The sequence below is a fragment of the Sinocyclocheilus grahami genome, unplaced genomic scaffold (assembly GCF_001515645.1).
Source record: "Sinocyclocheilus grahami isolate Dianchi unplaced genomic scaffold, SAMN03320097.WGS_v1.1 scaffold1550.1, whole genome shotgun sequence".
NCBI lineage: Eukaryota > Metazoa > Chordata > Actinopteri > Cypriniformes > Cyprinidae > Sinocyclocheilus > Sinocyclocheilus grahami.
Window position 1 is genome coordinate 113,937 of NW_015506729.1, and position 21,453 is coordinate 135,389.

The 21,453-nt window shown below is 36.5% G+C and overlaps 2 protein-coding genes across 2 annotated transcripts in view; one reads left to right on the plus strand and one right to left on the minus strand.

Moving 5' to 3' along the window:
• Nucleotides 1-10,696, plus strand: part of LOC107571104 (ATP-dependent RNA helicase DHX29-like) — a 17,291-nt gene extending 6,595 nt beyond the window's left edge. Inside the window, 14 exon segments of the mRNA XM_016257378.1 lie at nt 205-345; nt 430-606; nt 759-899; nt 1,050-1,194; nt 1,383-1,503; nt 2,572-2,656; nt 3,418-3,506; nt 3,597-3,675; nt 5,350-5,574; nt 6,992-7,123; nt 7,265-7,361; nt 7,533-7,648; nt 9,311-9,421; nt 10,177-10,696. Of these exon segments, the coding sequence (XP_016112864.1) occupies nt 205-345; nt 430-606; nt 759-899; nt 1,050-1,194; nt 1,383-1,503; nt 2,572-2,656; nt 3,418-3,506; nt 3,597-3,675; nt 5,350-5,574; nt 6,992-7,123; nt 7,265-7,361; nt 7,533-7,588 (1,488 nt within the window). The 3' untranslated portion in view covers nt 7,589-7,648; nt 9,311-9,421; nt 10,177-10,696.
• Nucleotides 10,697-12,276: 1,580 nt separating this feature from the next.
• The window catches only part of LOC107571106 (proline-serine-threonine phosphatase-interacting protein 2-like), a gene marked incomplete at its 5' end in the record, with an annotated part of 13,605 nt that continues 4,428 nt past the window's right edge, over nt 12,277-21,453 (minus strand). Inside the window, 11 exons of the mRNA XM_016257379.1 lie at nt 12,277-12,344; nt 12,496-12,566; nt 12,664-12,698; nt 12,819-12,891; nt 14,079-14,175; nt 14,248-14,268; nt 15,000-15,053; nt 16,440-16,538; nt 19,662-19,724; nt 20,425-20,531; nt 20,612-20,646. Of these exons, the coding sequence (XP_016112865.1) occupies nt 12,511-12,566; nt 12,664-12,698; nt 12,819-12,891; nt 14,079-14,175; nt 14,248-14,268; nt 15,000-15,053; nt 16,440-16,538; nt 19,662-19,724; nt 20,425-20,531; nt 20,612-20,646 (640 nt within the window). The remainder of the gene's footprint in view (nt 12,345-12,495; nt 12,567-12,663; nt 12,699-12,818; nt 12,892-14,078; nt 14,176-14,247; nt 14,269-14,999; nt 15,054-16,439; nt 16,539-19,661; nt 19,725-20,424; nt 20,532-20,611; nt 20,647-21,453) is intronic.

The window sequence follows — 21,453 nt, forward strand, 5'->3', positions numbered from 1 at the left end:
AAAAAAAAAAAGATTACTTTAGAGTTGCACCACATGACATTTCTCGAGTTATTAAATTTATATATTTTTTTTTGATTTTTCAAAACCATTTCTAAGAACTTGACGCGTGCAAAATAAGTCGAAACAACTGCAGTAAAATTGTCGTAATGGTAGTTTAAGGCAGAGACACCATAGTAATAATATCATGGAGTATTTGCATTACAGAGTTCACTGTGTGGATACCAAATCCGAATGGAGAACCGCTCAGGGGACGCCACACGACTGCTGTACTGCACCACTGGAGTTCTGCTGTGCAAACTACAGCAGGACCGGCTCCTCAGCTCCCTCACACACATCGTGGACGAGGTGATGCTCACATATATCTATGAATATACACAGTGTACGCTTAACACTAGACCGTTTAACCCCAAAATAGTCTCAATATTGTAGGTTCATGAGCGGAGCGTCCAGTCAGATTTTCTCCTCACCGTACTAAAAGAAGTGGTTCATAAGAGCTCAGATCTGCATTTGATATTGATGAGCGCTACAGTCGACTGTCAAAAGTTTGCCAACTACTTCATCCGCTGTCCTGTGGTCACCATACCTGGCAGAACTTTCCCTGTGGAGGCAAGATTATATCTAAATATATACTAACATACTGTAGCATTAGTAATTTGATGAAAATTTTGTATATGCATCATTTATTTTATGTTATAAATTATTTTATTTTGTGTAATGTTTTACAAATAAGCAAAAGTAATGACAAATTGTGGTGGTAGGTGTTTCACCTGGAGGATATTGTGGAGGAGACGGGTTACATTCTGGAGCAGGACTCAGAGTACAGTCAGAAGTATGTGGAGGAGGAAGAGGAGGTCAGCATCAACATCACACAGAAAGGAGGAAAGACTCTTCAGCACCAGGTTGGGACAAAAATCCGGAAGAATTTCATCAATTCCAGAAGAATCTGTCTATCTGTATCTTACATTAGTTAGCATGCGTAAGGCTGTTCTGTGGTGTTTCATTGCAGGCTTCTATTGTTTTGTAAATGTTTGTTCTGTTATTGTGTTCAGGAGCCGATCGTGAGGGACTCTGGCTCAGGCTGGGATCTGAGCCCTGAGCTGGATCACTTCAGCAACCGGACGCGACACGTCCTGCAGTATATGAACCCCAATAAGATAAATATGGATCTGATATTAGACCTACTGGAATACCTGGGTAATATACATACTGTACTGTAAGCACAGAGTCAGCAATTATAGTGACTGAATATGTAGCTCATTAGGATCCGTACTGTATTATTAGTAGTGTTTGCTAATGCAAACAGCACTCATATTTTCCTCAAAGAAATCTACTTTTCAATGGTTTTAACGAGTAAATGAAGTATCTCTGGTTCTTTTTCTCAGATAAATCACCTCAGTTTCGTGATGTGGATGGTGCGGTTCTGATCTTCCTCCCAGGCCTGGCTCATATTCAACAGCTGTATGATCTACTGACCACCGACAAGAGGTTCAGCTCAAAGGACAGGTAACTCCAGCCTAAATTTACTTTAAAGGAATAGTTCACCCAAAAAAAGAAAATGTATACTCAGGCCATCCAAGATGTAGATGAGTTTGTTTCTTCATCAGAACAGTTTTGGGAAATGTAGCATTACATCACTTGCTCACCACTGGATGCTCTGCAGTGAATGGGTGCCGTCAGAATGGGAGTCCAAACAGCTGAGAAAAACATCACAATAATCCAGAAGCAAACCACGACTCCAATCCATCAGTGAACGTCTTGTGTAGTGAAAAGCTACGTGTTTGTAAGAAACAAATCCATCATTAAGACATTTTTAACTTCAAACTGTTGCCTCTGGCTAAAATATGATTCCTCTATAATTTTGCTTTCTCCAGGGAAAAAGTCGTCTCATCTGAATCAGGAAAGAAATCTGCACAGACCAAGCACCGTTTACATTATAAAACCGTCCAGAACAGTTCTGATCAAATATGTGTGTGGATTTTGATGTGAGAGGACAATGGGGGATGGACTTTCACACTGGAGGAAGCGATAAAGCGATTATTATGGATAAAGGACTGGTTAAAATGCTTTAATGATGGATTTGTTTGTGGAAAAGTTAGCATATCACTCCTGTATTAAGAGAACTACACTGGCTGCCGGTTTCTTATAGGATTGATTTTAATATATTATTATATGTTTTTAAAGCCTTACATGGTACAGCTCCATCAAATATAGCCGATCTGATCCAGTTGAAGAAACGTTACGTTCTGAGCGAGTCATTGAATCTCTTAGTGGTTCCACGGATGTACCGGAAAACGAGAGGAGAGCGCTCCTAGGCTGTGGAATGGTTTACCTCGTTATATCCAGTAGTGCTCCACTCTTAGAGAGTTTAAACGACATTTAAAATCGTATTTTTTTTATTGTGGCGTAGAAGATGCCGTATTTAAGTTGACAAGAACAAAAAGTTCTGAGGGACACAAATACCCTTTTTTTAGCTGGCAAAACATTGAAAATTCATATTTTATAATTGATAATCTTCAAACTGAATACGGCATAAAGCTTTTTAAATTAATTTTTTATTGTGTTTGCTTCTAGATATAAACTGGTTGCCCTCCACTCCACACTGTCATCTCAGGACCAGTCTTCTGCATTTACACTGCCACCTCCTGGAATGAGAAAGGTACTGCAATATATTAGTGTTAATATGGCTTCATTTAGAATAGCATACTACATACAGGGATTAAAGTTCCGTAGCTACCATGGACTTCCGTCAGTTCATAAAGCCAGTCACTTGCTTCATTCCTGAATGATTCAGCCGTTCGAACGAATCAATTGAATGAATGATTCAGTGATAAAATCAGTGACTTGCCTCCACCTGCTGGCGGATTTAGTTTCATTTTTTAAATAAATAACTTATATAAGTTATTAAATAACTTATAATTTCAGTTATTTAAATCATATTTCTGTATTCAAAATTTATATTTAAAACATTAATCTCCACATGAATTTATGAATTTAATTGCAATCATGCTACAGCTGAGCCTCATTAAACGACACGTTTGTGTTCTTCTGTGCCACCTCTGTAGTACAAATTAATTTATTAATACTAATTTCATATGATTGGTAACTTATTTTATTTAGGCATGAGTGCAATTAAATTAATGTGGAGATTAATGTTTTAAATATAAAATTGAATACAGAAATATGATTCAAATAACTGAAATTATAAGCTAAAAATTAAACTAAATCCGCCAGCAGGTGGCGGCAAGTCACTGATTTTATCACTGAATCATTCATTCAATTGATTTGTTCGAACAGCTGAATCATTCAGGAATTTATGAACTGACGGAAATCCGTCGTAGCGATGGAACTTTAATCCCTTTACATACTACTCTTACTATTTCTGCAGTATGTAATATGTATATTCATATTCTCTTGAAGATTGTTCTGTCCACAAACATTGCTGAGACTGGTGTCACCATTCCTGATGTGGTCTTCCTCATCGACACAGGAAAAACTAAAGAGAATCGGTGAGCCGGGCCAGATAATGTCTGAAATGTTATCTGTCTATGATCTGATGCTTTTGAATGTTAGCGTTGACCTTCTGTTTCTGGTTTCAGGTATCATGAAAGCAGTCAGATGAGCTCTCTGGTGGAGACGTTTGTGAGTAAAGCCAGCGCTTTGCAGAGACAGGGGAGGGTTAGTGAGATTTTTTTTACTGTTTTTGCAAGGGGTCTCTTATGCTCACCAAGGCTGTATTTATTTGATCAAAAACAGTAAAAAGCAGTAATATTGTGAAATACTACTACAATTTAAAATTACTCTTTTCTATTTGAATATATATTCAAATGCAATTTATTCCTGTGATCAAAGCTGAATTTTCAGCATCATTCCTCCAGTCTTCAGTGTCACATGATTCTTCAGAAATCATTCTAATATACTGATTTGCTGCTCCGTAACCATTTCTGATTATTATCAAAGTTGTGCTTCATATTTGTGTGAAAATCGTGATCATTTTTTCAGGATTCTCTGTTCAAAAGAATAGCATTCACTTGAAATATAAATATTTTTTAATATTATTAAAGCATTTGCTGTCACTTTTAATCAATTTAACAAATGTAACCCTCTGGGCCTCTTTGGTAATTTTTGACCGAAATATTTTATATTTTGAAATTTTAAATATCGTAGCTACATCAGAATGAGATGACACTTGGTGACTTTTGTTGCATTAACTATGTGAACACACACAAAAAAATCATGGACATGATTCGGGTATGTTAAAGGGTCAACAAAAAAAAAAAGTCACACTTGGCTCCTTCCTGGTCAAAAATGACCGACATAGGAAATTAATGGGAAATACTAAAAAATACAACTTGGAGAATATTTTGGTGGTACAAACTACAAATTAGCCACTGTGCAGAAAAAAAGTGCACAGCAATCAAGGGGGTAACACTCTAAAATATAAAGAGTGCAAAATAGACATGCACACACACACAGGTTTGTTTTTGTGAATTGTGGGGACATTCCATAGGCGTAATGGTTTTTATACTGTACAAACTGTATGTGCTATTGCCCTACACCAACCCTACCTCTTACAGGAAACTTTATGTATTTTTACTTTCTCAAAAAAAACTCACTCTGTATGATTTATAAGTGTTTTGAAAAATGGGGATCTGGGGTAATGTCCTCATAAGTCACCTTCTCCTTGTAATATCTATGTCATACCCATGTCATTATACAAATTTGTGTCCTCATATATCACAAAAACGCACACACACATACAATGTTTGATTGTAATCATAATGCAAAACCTGATATTTATCTAACCAAAAATATCTAAACTTTTAGAATGTCTAAATGTATATCTAAAAGCAAAACCTAATAATTGTACCCCCAAAACCCCCAATTGTAAGTCGCTTTGGATAAAAGCGTCTGCTAAATGACTAAATGTAAATGTAAATGTAATAAAATTAAGAAATTATGTCTAAAAAAAACAATGGAAATCCATTTATTGAAAAATAATAATTAAATGAGTAAAAGTTTATTCATTCTTTTGGGGAAAAAATAGCTAATTAAAACGGTATAAATATTGCATAATATCTTAAAATCCCCTCAAAATTCTAAATAATAATCAAAAAATATTATTGAACAAAAATGTATTAATTGATTTCCTGAAAAAAAAAAAAAGAAGTTACATTTCAAGGCTTCGGTCACTTTTGACCGCGATGGAGCCAAGTGTGACTCCCAAACGAAGAGGACCAGAGGATTAAAAAAAAGTCTGACCCCAAACTTTTGAATGTTAGTGTACATAAAGCATCTTTTTCCATTGGTAATAAACTGACTTCTGTCACCTCTCTCTCTATGTGTGAACAGAAGTGTGAATATGGTTCTCCAGAGGATTTCCTGTGTCGAGCTCTCGATGTGCCTCAGCAGCAGGCTGTGTGTAATGCTGTCAGTCTGCTGAGGAAGATCGGCGCCTGCAAGCAAGATAGCTACGCCCTCACGCCACTCGGCCATCACTTGGCCGCCCTTCCTGTCAATGTCAAGATCGGCAAAATGCTCATCTTTGGTGCCATCTTTGGCTGCCTGGAACACATTGTGAGCGTTTTTTGCCGCATGTTACTAAATTTCTGTCATCATTTCTCACCCTTGTGTCGTTCCAAGCATGCTGACTTTGTTTTTTTATATTATTAAGCCACCATCGCAGCGGCCATGTCTGAAAAGTCCCCCTTTGTTACTCCTATGAGCAGAAAGGAGGAGGCCAACCTGGCTAAATCTGCTCTAGCAGTCGCAAACTCAGATCATATGACCATCTGCAGTGCTTACCTTGGGTAATCACTCGTTCAACAGAACAGCACTGTATGGCGGTATGTGTAGAAAGGAAGTGAAATCATGGGAATGAAGTTACTGTTCACAGGTGGAAGAGCTCTTGGAGCGAGGGACCGCGTGTTGAGGTGGCTTACTGCCGGAGACACTTCCTGAGCCGCACATCCTCTTACAGCTCCTAACACACTTGCTGATTCATTAGCAGTCATGATGATTTGACGAATGTACGTCTGTTCTGCTAAAACTTGCATTGGTTGAGCTGCGTGTGTGCGGATAGGATTTAAAATGTTTATTTTTAGGGGTAATGATAAATTGAAGACAACAAGAGAAGGAGAAATCTTTAAAAAAAAAAGTCGTTTAAAACACAAGTGCCATGTTTTAAAATTGTATTCTTGTTGGTTTCATACATTTTTTAAATACGTTTATATGATTTATACCAACAATTTTAGATTCATGTCTCTAAAATGTAATGTGGACTAACCATTATTATACAGTTATTGCAGTATAATTTATATACTTCAGATTTAGTAGTTTTGTTGCATGCTTTTTGTAATTTTTATCATTTTTTTAATCTTCAATTTATTTTGATTTTAGTTTTAGTAATTTGGTACATGAACAAACTTATTTATTTGCATTTTCAATTTTCTTATATTTATATTTTATTTTATATTTCTTTCACTTACCTAAAACATTTTTTTTTGTTATTTTAGTTAATAATAGCGACAGTTATCCATCACTTTAAAGGTAATACAATTTAAAATACTAAAATAATAAAAGATTATACCTTACACGTTTTTGAATCATTAATATAATCAAGTTGTAGTCTTTGTTGTTCTCATAGATTTTTGAAAAACAAAACAAAAAATCGGATTAATGTCGCTAAAATGTCATGTGGTGTAACCATCCAGTGTTATTATAGTATTATTTATATATTTAAGAATTTGTGTGTGTATATATATATATATTACAATTATAAAGACTGTATACAGTGGGGCAAAAAAGTATTTAGTCAGCCACCAATTGTGCAAGTTCTCCCACTTAAAAAGATGAGAGAGGCCTGTAATTTTCATCATAGGTATACCTCAACTATGAGAGACAAAATGAGAAAAAAAATCCAGAAAATCTTCTTATTACCCTGATCATTCATACATTTGTGATTTGAACCACTGTTTTCTTGTCTTGCCTGCAGGTGAAATACATGAAGGTGTTTCTAAGAGACACTACATTGATCTCTCCTTTAGCCATGCTGCTGTTCGGAGGTGATATTGACGTGCAGCACAGGGAGAGACTTGTCTCTCTGGATGGATGGATCTATTTCCAGGTGAGGGAAAGTTTTTGAATGCGTGTCTTGTTTCTCATTGGTTATCTATGCATGGTTGTTTGCATGATTTGCATTGAACGCTTCATTGGCAGGAGCACTGGTGCATCATAAAATGGTTGTCAAACTTTCATTTCCCATCAGGCTCCAGTCAGAATTGGCGTGATCTTCAAACACCTTTGCAAACTGGTCGACTCCCTCCTGGAGAGGAAATTGGCCAACCCCAAAATTAATTTGGAAGGTAACTTATTGTTGAATAAATCTATATTATATTTATTTTATTTTGATTTCTTATTTTATTTTATCATTATATATTTGTAGAATTTTATTTCATCATTATATATTTGTAGAATAAGGGTGCAGTTTTTCTGCTGTGAACACATATGATGCCTTTTATGCTTATCCTTTTCAGATGAGAAAACCATACAAATAATCACAGAACTGATCAAGTCAGAAAACATGCTCTGAGGAAGTGCCCGTTTGTGCTCAATCATGAATGACTGAAATGCTGACAAACCTCACTGAGGGGTGAGAATGTAAATTATATTGCCAAACCAGAATAAAAATATTTTAAGACATTAAAATGGTATTAGTTAAATCCATTATCATAATAGACTGACAGTTGTTTTTGTTTTATTCCTTTAAGTCGGTAGGAATGCAGACGAACAATCTTGTGGTTATAATGTAATTGTTTTGTTATTGATAGAAGTGAATGCAATATCAAATTATGGTCTTGTAAATGTAACATTATATATAACTGGTTAAGATTCATGTCTCAAGTTTGACGTATAATTATTACCGATGAATGAACTTGGGTAATTTCCCTGACACAGTGGGCTTTGAGAATGGAATTTTATTCATATTATTTAGAACAAAAAAGGGCCTAAAAAAGCATTATGTCTTTTAGTGTAATAATGGTAATCTGATACTCTTTTAAAGGGGTCATAGAATGCAATTAAAATTTTTCCTTTGTCTTTGGAGTGTTACAAGCTCTTGGTGCATAAAGAAGATCTGTAAAGTTGCAAAATTGAGTAACATGATTTATGGTTCCAAATGAATGTCTGTCTGTTCTAAAAGCCTATAGAACTGAATAATCTATAACTACATTAGTGTACTTCCTGACAAACCTATCAACAACATAGTTGTTTCCAGCAGGGAAAGGTCTTCAACCACAAAGTGATCAGTGCTTCACCACTAGACTAGACTAGACGAATAGAATAGAAAGGCCAGGTGGAAACTGTTGACAATGTAAAATGTTGCCGACATTAGGAATATTAAAAGAAATGTGCATCCTAAAACTTTATTCTCTTGTGACATTGCACTACGGAATGCTGTAAGAACGCGGAGTTGTTCTCTGAACACAAAAAGCTATAGATCACTTGTGAATTATTAATATGCCATTGAAACTGAAACTGCTTGGCTTTTCTAAAAAAAAAAGCTTCTTAGAAGTTAGTCAGTGTTTTTTTTCTTAGTCACAATTGTAACCAGTGGGAAACTACAGTCAACACATGCTCAATTTCTCAACAATAACCAAATCAATCTAGCTGTACACACTAAAGTTACATAATATATTTTAAAAGCCAATTGTTTGTTAAACAGAAATGTATATTTCTTTTACATTTGACTTTGTTTTCATTTAATGTAACAAAACAGACCATTTTTCAAAGAGGTAAACTGGAATTAAATAGCTTTATTCATGTAAAAACTCCCAAGTTTCTCACAAATGTAACCCGTGGGATTAAGTGAGTTAAAAACATTTTAGAGAACACACTGCAGCTGCGGATATCCACATAAAAAAATGTCCTATGAGACATCATTATCGACCACTTCTCTTTTTGGTGCGTTATATTGCTTATTGACTCAGAAATGATTATCTTGCCTAAGCAAGTGTCGTTCAGACCACAGTTTGTCAGTGCATCCCTATACTTGTAATTCAAATAACGGAGCAATCTATCCAGATTATGCTGCATGTGGTCCGATACATTGTTTCTTATGAAAATGCATGAGTGTGATAATGATTCTTCACTTGTTCAGGTATGCAAATTGAATGACTGTGAATGAGTTCATTCTGTGCATGATGTTTTGAGGGCACATGTTTGACTAGATCACCATGTGAATTACATTATATCTGATGCTCACATACTTCACTAACTGTATTAGTGAGTAATAATCATGTGTCTCTCTCTGCAGCTTCATGCCACACTCAGGAGAAAGCAAGAGGAAATATCTGCCCTGAAGGAGACAAATGCCCAGCTGAGAAATCTGGCTAAGCAGACTGAACATTACGTCACAATACTAGATGTAAAGCATTATTTCAGAAAATAATCAAGTGAATACATCAGAATTCCTTATATCCACATCTCACAGTTCTGACCTCTTCTCAGAATAGTTTATACTTGAGAAAAACTCAGAATTGCTAGGAGAACCTTTTTTTTTTTTTTTTTTTTACCTTTTTATTAATCTTAGTAACCGGCTTCCATAGATTACAGAGATTATGAAAAAACAAATTCCAGGATTTGAAATCCCAACATAAATTCAAAAATGTAACTTCTTACTGCACATTCCTGGCCTTGTGAACGCTTCACCTGTGCATGTTATTCCAATGAAAAAAAAAAAAAGATTGTCTTTGCTCCATTACAGTATGTAACACTCACTTTCACCATTCGGTTAATTCCCAACCGTTTTTTCTAATGAATATCCTGTTTCACCCTGAAATTCGCCATATTTTGAAATAAAATGCATTGTGAACAGCATTTAACTTTTTTATTTTTTCATCAAATATATAATTTTTATATTTATATAGATTAAACAGTTTATGGGTGAAATGGGAATTATTTGCAGGTTTCGCATTATAAATATTACTATATCTTTGATATTAGAATTGAGACATAAACGCTGAATTGACCATTCAGAAGTCAGGACTGCAACTATCTGTTTTATAAACTATTACATTACACATAAATCTGTGAAACTTCAGCAGAGGGCAGTAAGACCTCCACATTTTCAGTGTCACACCCTCGAATGACCGTTTGCCAATTCCACTTCCTGTCTACTAGGTCCTGACAACATCGTTCCAGAGGGACTCAGTATCTCGCCGCACTCCTGTGAGGCCAACAGAGGATCATTCTTCTGAACACTCCTGGATCTCTCTGCTGACAGAGGAAGAGCCATCGGATCCATCTTGCACAGCTTTAACTAACTCCACCACTGACACAGAAAGGCCGACATCAGGGCTCAAGCGGCGGCTGTGGTCCAGCTGGAATGACCTTCTGTGTGAAGAAGCTGAGGACACCAGCTTGAACCGTCCATCAGGTTCCAAGCAGCCCAGGCTTGAAAATTAACTTGGACAGGTAGACTTGGAGCATCTGAAGGCCCAGCTGGACCAGGATCAACAGAGAAGATTCAGGCCTGACTCAGAATCAAAGCCTTGAGATGTCCTCTGAAGGTTTGATCGCACAGTTTGTGAACATATTTGGGGCGTTCCATGGCCTTCAGGTGATTACAGAAACCCCTTCCGTCATATCTGATCTGAACATGAGTGGAGATGATGGAAAAGTGTGCTTTAAAGGGATAGTTCATCCAAAAATGAAAATGTGATGTTTATCTGCTTACCCCCAGGGCATCCAAGATGTAGGTGACTTTGTTTCTTCAGCAGAACACATATGATGATTTTTAACTTTAACCGTTGCAGTCTATCAGTCGTATAATGCATGGCAATGGTAACAAAATCGATGAGAGTAAAAGAAAACATGCACAGATGTGCATGGCATCCGGTGCGTGAGGTGTGTACGCGCTCTGGCGTAGTTTACACAAGCGCCGGAAGTGATCTCTCGCGCGTATACGTCACTCATTGTCTACACAGTGCACAGTCATTGTAGGTTCGACAGCTAATCAAGATGGTACTTGCGCTTATGCGGATTGTTCAAACCGACTTAAAACTAAAAGATTACGTTCTCTCGCTCTTGGAAATGGTTTTCTCTAAACGACTTAAATGGGCACTCCTCAACAGAGGGATAAAGCTGACATACCACAATGTTTATCACAGGACAAGGAAATCAAATCATATATACATTTATTGAAGCAGTATATCCAGTGATGCAGGACTGTACATTGACAGTGTGCAGAATTTTACACTAGAACTAAATTATATCTTTATGGCCTTTATAAAGCTGATTTAAAAGCGAAGCGTGTCATTTCTAGACAACTAACTACACCAAACAATTTAAAATTTAATGACTATATACATATATATATATATATATAGTCCTCTCTTGTTTTCCATTGGTTGGCCAAATGGGTAGCCCCACCCCCAAACTCACCTCATTGGTTGAGCCCAAACACACTGCAATTCCATTTGGTGCCACTAGTGGTGCAAAATTGTACATTTCTCCTTTAAATTTCTTAATCTATACAATCTTTTCGATCAAAAGTCGATCTTTTTTTACAGTAAATAAAATACAAATATTTATACAATGATGTTTTGTTGACGTCATCAGTGTAGTGAGAACTTCAGGATTTGACTTTTATGACTATGTGTAACAGTGTCAAAGCTCACGGTGTTTGCAAGGGTGGATTTTAGGTTAGCAAGTTAATGATTGTGACGAGTGGGGTGGGCCGAGAGCTGTGACCCAAGTGATAATGAGCATCACCAGCCTCGCTCTGTTCCCACAGCTCTCGGTCCCGCCCCACTCGTCGCAACCATGTTTTTTTATTAAGAGACAAGTACACCCTTCATGCCAGGCTACAATATATTCTCACCACATGGTATGAGGAAGCTGGCAAAAAAAAAAAAGTCACTAATGCCTTCACTATATTCCCATTGAGCAGCAGAAGGGCTTGCAAAGACTGAAAAAGAAAAAAAAATTATAATAACACACCATTTCCTGCATTCAAGGGCTTTATAAACAACATTATTAACTGTGTAATACTTGGACCAACATTAATATTACTGTTTGTAAATTGTACGTCAAGGTTACATTCCTGTGAGAATTCTTACCGAGTCACGATCTTATTAGTATCGTATTAGGCTGTACCCTGGCTCTGCTACGGTTGAGTATAAAGGATCACCTGAAGGATGAAAGATGCAACAAGAATTGAGAATTTAAAAAAAACATGCAGAAGAGAATGTACATCACATTGCTATATGCATATAATATGCAAAAAAAAAAAAAGTCACTAATGCCTTCACTATATTCCCATTGAGCAGCAGAAGGGCTTGCAAAGACTGAAAAAGAAAAAAAAATAATAATAACACACCATTTCCTGCATTCAAGGGCTTTATAAACAACATTATTAACTGTGTAATACTTGGACCAACATTAATATTACTGTTTGTAAATTGTACGTCAAGGTTACATTCCTGTGAGAATTCTTACCGAGTCACGATCTTATTAGTATCGTATTAGGCTGTACCCTGGCTCTGCTACGGTTGAGTATAAAGGATCACCTGAAGGATGAAAGATGCAACAAGAATTGAGAATAAAAAAAAAACATGCAGAAGAGAACGTACATCACATTGCTATATGCATATAATATTTTCATACTTCTTGCAGTTGGTGGTGGAGGTGCTGCTGCTCTCCTGAAATAATACACAGCAAGACGTAAGGTAATATTAAAGCTAATTTTATTAATCATATTTACATAAGAAATGAAATAAACTAATAATTGAATGGTAAATCTGCAAGGAGTGAGGGCTCACCTGCCAGCTGTGGGAAGTGAACGAGTGGGAACCGATCTCTGATTATTGTAGAAGTTTTCATATGGAACAGGTGCTGAGAAAAGATCAGTTTAATAAAGTTTGACCCGACATAAAATGTCATCAGACTCATATTTGAGTGGAACTCAAGACAGAAAGTTCATGCTGTTCTTTTCTTTACAACAGACCGTCAAGCTCTGATAAGAACAAAAAGGCAGCATAAAAGCAGGGTTATTATAGTTAAACTAAAAATGAAACCATTTAAAAAAAAAAAGCTGTTACTTCACTTTGACTGAAATAAAATACAAACATTTTTTTTTTTATTTCAGCTAAATGCCAAGGCAACATTTCTTGTTTTAATTTAGTTTAACTTGATGTACTAAAATACTAAAGCTGGAATAAAATTAATAAAAACTATTTATACATATATATATATATATATATATATATATATATATATATATATAAACTACTAAAAATGACTAAAACTTTCAAATGAAAATGGAAAATATAAAAATTAAAACTGATAAAAAATATTATTAAAAACTATAATATTATCTCAATGATGCTAAGATAACTCTGCATAAAAGTAGACCATATGACCCTTCAGAAGATACATGATAGGTTTTTTTTTTTGAAGAAAGACAGAAATGTAAAGCATTATTCATTGAAAATCACCCCCACTACCTCAAATCTCATTTGTGCGTGAGCATATTTTAGTTCGGAGTGGTCTAGGTTTGACATCAATGTCTTGTAATCAAACACAATGCATCAAATTGGAACATGTGGAATCATAAATGAGATTTTCAGTTAATAGTACCTTTGAACTTTTCATGGACAAAGTCATATGGACTCATTTTATGGAGCTTTTATGATGCTTTTTGTCGTTTCAGAAAAAAACCCCATTCATAATGAAATTAACTGAATTTTAATTTCTATTCAAATTAGATCTAAAAAGTTCACATAACAAAATGCACAGTAAAGGTGTGTTCACATCTGCAAAACTTTGCACTGTAAAGATCCATTGTCAGTAGTATTGCAATGTATGAAGCACAGCACACAAAAAAGGCACTTTCATACCAAGTAGCTTTCTGCTGGTCAATACTGTCGGTTCATGTGACCAGCTTCATGCAAGATCTGTGGGGAAATCTTTCGCCCTCATTCAGAATTTGTTGCAATGATTCCATTTGAAACGACTGGATTTCATCAGTGAACGTGGCCACACCTTAATGTGCTGTTGTGAAAACCTGCTGCTGAGAGTACCTGGTGGTTTGTCTCCAGTTCGTCTGAGGTTGATAAAATGCTCAATGTCTTCTTGAATGTTACATTGCTCCAGTGACTTCCTCACTTCCTCATAGAGCTGCGTGACACAGATACACATGGTGAGGTGGGTTCCATATGTAGGTCCTACCTGATGCCGCAGTCGGGTTACCTCATCGCTGGTGACACACTGCTGGGAGATAATGTAATGTCATTAAACATAAATGTAGTAATGTCATTAAACAGCTTGAAAGATCAAAGACAATTTTAAATATAACTCCAACTGGATTCGTCTGAAAGTAGAAAGTCATATACACCTAGGATGACTCGAAGGTGAGTAATTTGTGGGCTAATTTTCATTTTTGGGTGAAGTAACCCTTTAAGAAGCCTTAAGACTCAACATAAGAGTCATTCGATTGGGAATCAGACATTACTGAATGAGCAGTATGCTGTTGATTCACTAAGAAGAGCCGAATCATAAGACTCAATCGTTCGGGAATCATAATACACTGATTGAGCTGTATGCTTTTGATTCACTAAAGAGAACCAACTCATAAGACTCAATCAATCAGGAATCAGACTACACTGACAGAACTGTGCATTTTGCGCTGTAGATTTAGTAGCAGTGTTCAAAATGGCCAAATATCAGCGGATTAAGTCGCCTGAATTAACTGTATAAGTCTATCATTCATTTGTCTTAAAGCTCTTGCATTTATACATTGTGGAATTAGCGTAATTCAAAGAAACATAATAGCCAGATTTTTTTTTAAAGTGCATGCACGCATATATACAATATTCACAATATTTAATATTGCTTAGTTGTATATTGCTAATAGAATCCTCTTAAATATTAAATATATTGCCCAGTCCTAGTTAAAGTATATTATTATTATAAGTGAGAGTATTATTAGTGCGTCTGCTGACATTCTTACCGGCTTCCTCTGCCGTCTGCTTGGCTTGCTGTGTTTTGGCGTACAGCTTGAAGTATAAGAGAGTGACATTATTTATACAACAGAATGTCTTTGTACGGTCATTCACATCTTACAAGCATAATACATAATACAAACAGCTAAAGGGCTCTTCTCTCTTTTTACAGCAGTTCTCTAAAAATAGCTCTGTCTCTGAAGAGATGACGACTGATAGTTGACTCGCTACAAAAGGTTTATAGCCTTTCAACAGCTCCAGAGTCTTGTCCTCAGGGGATTACAGATACTTCCAACATTGCTGCCATGTTTTACAATGATTCACAGCGCTGTACATGCTCTGGCAGTCATCTGAACCCATGCGTGGCCTTCATGGTTTGTTTTGCATGCTGCTTTGCTGTACTAACTCATTTGCTTCCTCTCAAGAGACGCAGCTCAATGGAATTTAGGCCTGAATTTTTTGCTTTTCACTCAATTTGTAAAAGAAAGTTTTCCAGGTAAACATTATGTTCTATATATATATATATATATATATATATATACACACACATTGTTTCTCATTGTTCGCTGAAAAATTTGAATTCTGTCATCATTTACTCACCCTCAAGTTGTTCCAAACCTGTATGAGATTCTTTCTTCTGTTGAACACAAAAGAAGATATTTTGAAGAATGTTGGTAACCAAGCCATTGACTTCCATAGCTTGGAACAACTTGAGGATGACAGAATTTTTATTTTTGGGTGAACTATCCCTTCTACATCTGTCATTTTGTTTGTATTCGTTGTAAAAGCAGCTACAAAATGGTAAAACATATGCAAGAAAGGAATATGAATCAGAATTAATATGCAAATATAACAATGACGTAATCGACGTCAGTTACATTTTGATTCTACCATGGCATTCTAGAATGCTTGATTCGGATTGGCTGGAATGTGTGCTTTATTGCACGGATACTTCCAGTCAGGTTTAATCACCATTCTGTTCTGGCTACAACATAGCAAATAATCAAAAGTCAAGTCACCTTTTATTATCTACAGAAAGCACTCACTGTTTCTTTATCCTGTTTTCACACTCGCCCCCCCACACACACACAGATCTTATCAGCACTGCCCTGTAAACTGTAATCTTAAAGTTCTTAAAAAGTATGAAATTTACAAAATGTCTATATGCAAGTCAGTTTAGGCTGAATTCCTCATAGAAGTTTAATATTTAACAGTTTAGCATTTGGATCAAACTCTAACCAGATGAATATCAATACAGAGATATCTTGCTAACACTGTAAAAAGTGCCGTTAAAAGCAAAATGCATGAAGACCAGGAAAGAAAAGAGGCTTCTATATATGCACTACAGCAAAAAAAAAAAAAGTAAGTGAAAGCAAGATTCTTGCAGTGGTCATACAGGACAGAAAAAAAACAGATGCAATGTCAGTTTTACTTACGAACCTTTTCTTGCTGCTTGGAACTGCTAGTGGTAGCGTTTCTGTTCATATTCTGTTCTGCTTCCTCTTTATCTCGACACTTTTGCTCATAAGTCTTCTTCGCCTTAAAAAAAAACCATCCATTGACATTTAAAGTGTGACCAATACAACTTATGTCTAAATTTAACTATAATCTATATTCTGTATGAGCTATAAGAGATATGCCATTTATATTATACTGCATATAGAATCACACACTACTACACAACCGGCTAAAAGTGCACACAATTCACTGAATATTTCCCATGATATCAAAAACACTATAATCCAGAGATTAAGGCAGAACAATATAAGAGACATAACTGTAGATGATTATAATTCATTCATAGCTATTAACCTCTTTAATCACATTTATTTAAACGTATGAGCGGATACTGAAGAAAAAGCAACCAAGTGGCCAACTCCTTAAAAACATTTTGGTCACAACTTCAATTTGTATGATTTCATCATTTTGATGACTTTACTATTATTCTAAATGTGGAAAATTGTGGAAAAACATTTATTTCAGATAATTGGTACACAAATAAATTTGTTTCTACAAGAGTTGTATGCAACATCAGATGTGGTACTACAAAGTTTCAGTTCTTAACTAATAAATACTGCTGCATCATGGGAAACCTGTCCTTGGTGCTAATAAACTTAAAGAGGTCATATGATACTTTGATGATTGCTAAAAAGAACATTATTTTGTGTATTTGGTGTAATGAAATGTTTATGCAGTTTAAGGTTCAAAAAACACATTATTTTCCACATACTGTACATTATTGTTTCTCCTCTATGCCCCGCCTTTTTGAAACGCGTCGATTTTTACAAAGTTCATCGGTCTGAAAAGCGAGGTGTGCTCTGATTGGCCAGCTATCCAGTGCATTGTGATTGGCCAAATACCTCAAGCGTGTGACGGAAATGTTACGGCCCTTACCATATTGTGATGATGCCCTGTCAGGCTGAAGCGATGATTCAAAAACATGAAAACCCATTATAAACAAGGCATTTGTTGCATCCAGTGGGGACATAATTACGGATTATAATGACTTATACTGAGTTTTTACGCATTGCATCGCGCCGCGTAAACATAAAACCATGTCTGCATTTGTGATCGGAGAAATGACAAACAACAAGCGCTACTCTACACTGCTCAAAACTTGCGTTTGAATCATCAGTGGCAAATTCTTTAAATATAAAAAAACGTACTTAGAATCTGGAAGTCAGAACAGCCGGCATTATAGTCTACTCTACCAGGATCAGGAAACAGTCCTCCATAAAATGTGCTGGACACATCTGAATATTTGGGTTGAACTGTTCTGGAACAGTGTTGTAAATACAACTTAACCACTAATTTCTACTCGTGTCCTCTTTTGGAAGGCCAAACATAGTAGTTTCGCTTTCACAACGAAACACACAGCGTCACACATGGCGGGCTAGAGTGAGCGGATGCCGGTGGCTTGAGAACGGCACGGCCGGCGGATTCGACGAAGGAGCGGCCGGAGGGCTTGCGGCAACCACATGTGATGACCCCGGGCTGGACTCCGCTTCCTCCACAGTGAAAGCCGATCCGGCGATCCACAGCGTGAAGTTGATGTTTATGATCAGCTCCAGGTATGACAAAGCGGATTATCGTCCTTTTTTTGGAAGGCCAAACAAAGTAGTTTCGCTTTCACAACGAAACACAGCGCCAAGGCGGCGGCGGCAACAACAATACTGAGAATAAAAGTTACACCTTCTTTCTTTGCGTGAACATTTGGGCGGCGTTATGCAAATCTTCCCACATCGTGACATAGATATGTGGGGGCGTGTTAGAACGAGCCGTTTTAGGTAGGTGTGGCTGACTCTTAACTCATAAAGAATATCTCTTTGGATTTGAGACTTTAGTCTTTGCAACTTTACAGATCTTCTTTATGCACTAAGAGCTTGTAACACTCCAAAGTGAAAGGACAAATTGAACCCCTATAAAACTCAAGGGAGACCTGAGGGAGACCATTTATCAACCTGAAATCACCACTTTTAAGAATGCTTTATTTAAGCTTTCTGAATGAGAAGCTGTCTTTTTAATGAACAATGCCATTCAGTACAGATTACTTCCCATTTTGTACAGCTAAAATCAGGTGAACTTATTCACTTCCCTCCTGCCACTGAATCAGAACATATACTTCCCATAAAGGAAATAAGGTACCATAGAAAAGTGGGCAGCTAAACCACCTATTATAGCAACAGCACTGATACACAACAATACACAAACTGATGACACTTTGCTCTCTCTTTCATACTTGCCTCAGCCGTTTTCTTATACTGAGCGACCTTCTGCTTATGAAGAGCATCCATATGCTGTTCTACCTGAAAAAAGCATAGCTTTTCAGTTCATTTCTTGTATTCATCATTATGCACTGTAGAAAATGAAATTTCTTTTTTTTTTTTTTTTTACTTTTAATAAGTCATTTGTAGGTTGATTCGTGCTATTTGTTTTGAGAATTACGACCAGCCAGCACAGCAACACAGGCTCAGTTGATGTTTATGATCAGCTCCAGGTATGACAAAGTGGATTATCGTCCTTTTTTTGGAAGGCCAAACAAAGTAGTTTCGCTTTCACAACGAAACACAGCGCCAAGGCGGCGGCGGCAACAACAATACTGAGAATAAAAGTTACACCTTCTTTCTTTGCGTGAACATTTGGGCGGCGTTATGCAAATCTTCCCACATCGTGACATAGATATGTGGGGGCGTGATAGAACGAGCCGTTTTAGGTAGGTGTGGCTGACTCTTAACTTATAAAGAATATCTCTTTGGATTTGAGACTTTAGTCTTTGCAACTTTACAGATCTTCTTTATGCACTAAGAGCTTGTAACACTCCAAAGTGAAAGGACAAATTGAACCCCTATAAAACTCAAGGGAGACAGTTTATTTATCAACCTGAAATCACCACTTTTAAGAATGCTTTATTTAAGCTTTCTGAATGAGAAGCTGTCTTTTTAATGAACAATGCCATTCAGTACAGATTACTTCCCATTTTGTACAGCTAAAATCAGGTGAACTTATTCACTTCCCTCCTGCCACTGAATCAGAACATATACTTCCCATAAAGGAAATAAGGTACCATAGAAAAGTGGGCAGCTAAACCACCTATTATAGCAACAGCACTGATACACAACAATACACAAACTGATGACACTTTGCTCTCTCTTTCATACTTGCCTCAGCCGTTTTCTTATACTGAGCGACCTTCTGCTTATGAAGAGCATCCATATGCTGTTCTACCTGAAAAAAAGCATAGCTTTTCAGTTCATTTCTTGTATTCATCATTATGCCCTGTAGAAAATGAAATTTCTTTTTTTTTTTTTTTTTACTTTTAATAAGTCATTTGTAGGTTGATTCGTGCTATTTGTTTTGAGAATTACGACCAGCCAGCACAGCAACACAGGCTCAACCAATGGTGTCAGTTTGGGGCGGGGCTATCTGTCTTTATGGCCAATAGCAGACAGGGGGAGTTTTGTTCCAAAAACTTACTGAATGTATTGCTAATATTTAATTTTACTACAGTAGATGATTTACCAGTGCAGATATTTTGGATATACTCTTCCCTGCAAGTTATTTTTGATGTCACAGAACAGTTCCAAAAGTGAAGTGTTTGAGATGGTGCGTGATTTTGTAGTGCCATCAGCCATTCAGTGTTGTCATTTCCTTGCAATTTGTCACATTTACACCTCAGATAATTGGGTACAAACACAACTGTGTCCAGAACTGAACACCCATGAGCAAAGATGGGAGATTTCAAATCACATACTTCCAAGACGTTCTGCGTCAGCTGCGCAACTACCATTGAATTGAATGCTAACCAATAACCAGGTATGAAAAGATTGAAAAGTCTTTCATTTTGGGGACATTGGCAACACAGAAAGACACGCTTCAATTTCAATCAGTAAATAACAAAGTATGAAATGCTGTTTGTATGTCTTACCTTCTTTCGGGCCTCTTTCTGTTTCTCTCTGAAGTCTTCAAATTTTTTTGCTTCCTCCCTCATGGTTTGGGCCAAATGCAGATGGGACAAACTCACACTTTCTGTTTCTAAACACACAATTTAACCATAAAATTGTAAACCACGATAAACTGCAATCATTAATCGTTTGCAGACAAGATTTACTTACGTAATTTGAAAACATCAAGCGATCGTTTCAGGGTGCTAAAAACAGAAAAACAAAAATGTTGATGAGTAACCGATGTGCATTTTGTGCAATAAAACCATTGTAAAATTGCTGACATCAGTCACTGGTATAGGACTCAGTTAAACGTTTTTTTCCCCCCCCTCACCCCATAGTAAGAGGAAAAGCACTAACCACAAACCAACTACAAACATGTGACCAACCCACATGGACTGTTTATGTGTGTACTTTGAAATGATCTCATACAGCATATCAATACCGCATTGTTCAAATGTTATCTTTTTAAAGGGGATCAGTATCCAACCAGAACAACACAATAACATGTCATATTCACTAAAGAACCTTCTTGCTAAAGAAATCAAAGAATTTAACCTCTATAAAGAAGACCACTGCAATAAAAATGTAAGTAATGCTTGCCCAAGTTGTTGTGGGCAGTTATACAGCCTTGCTACACATTTGCTAATGTGTTTTTAGAACACAGTAATTGTGGGTACTTGGTTATTGTTTACTGGCTCATCTCAAAACTGCCAGCCTACAAGTATCTGATATGGTTTAGGTTCCTCCTTTTATAGTCTGATTGCTTAAAATATTAATAGCAAACCTCTCAACTAGAGATCACACGATTTGATGTCCTTAGCACAAATGCTCAGTTTAACACTTAGGAGTTATAGGTTTACTGCTAATGAACCCCAAAAATAATAATAATAACGCACCATTAAATTCCTTTCAAGAAATAGCAATTTGTAAAATATAACCATAATGTTAACTGTAATCATACATCGGTACTGTCACGAATCCGGTCCATGAACTTCCATCTGCTAGCCATC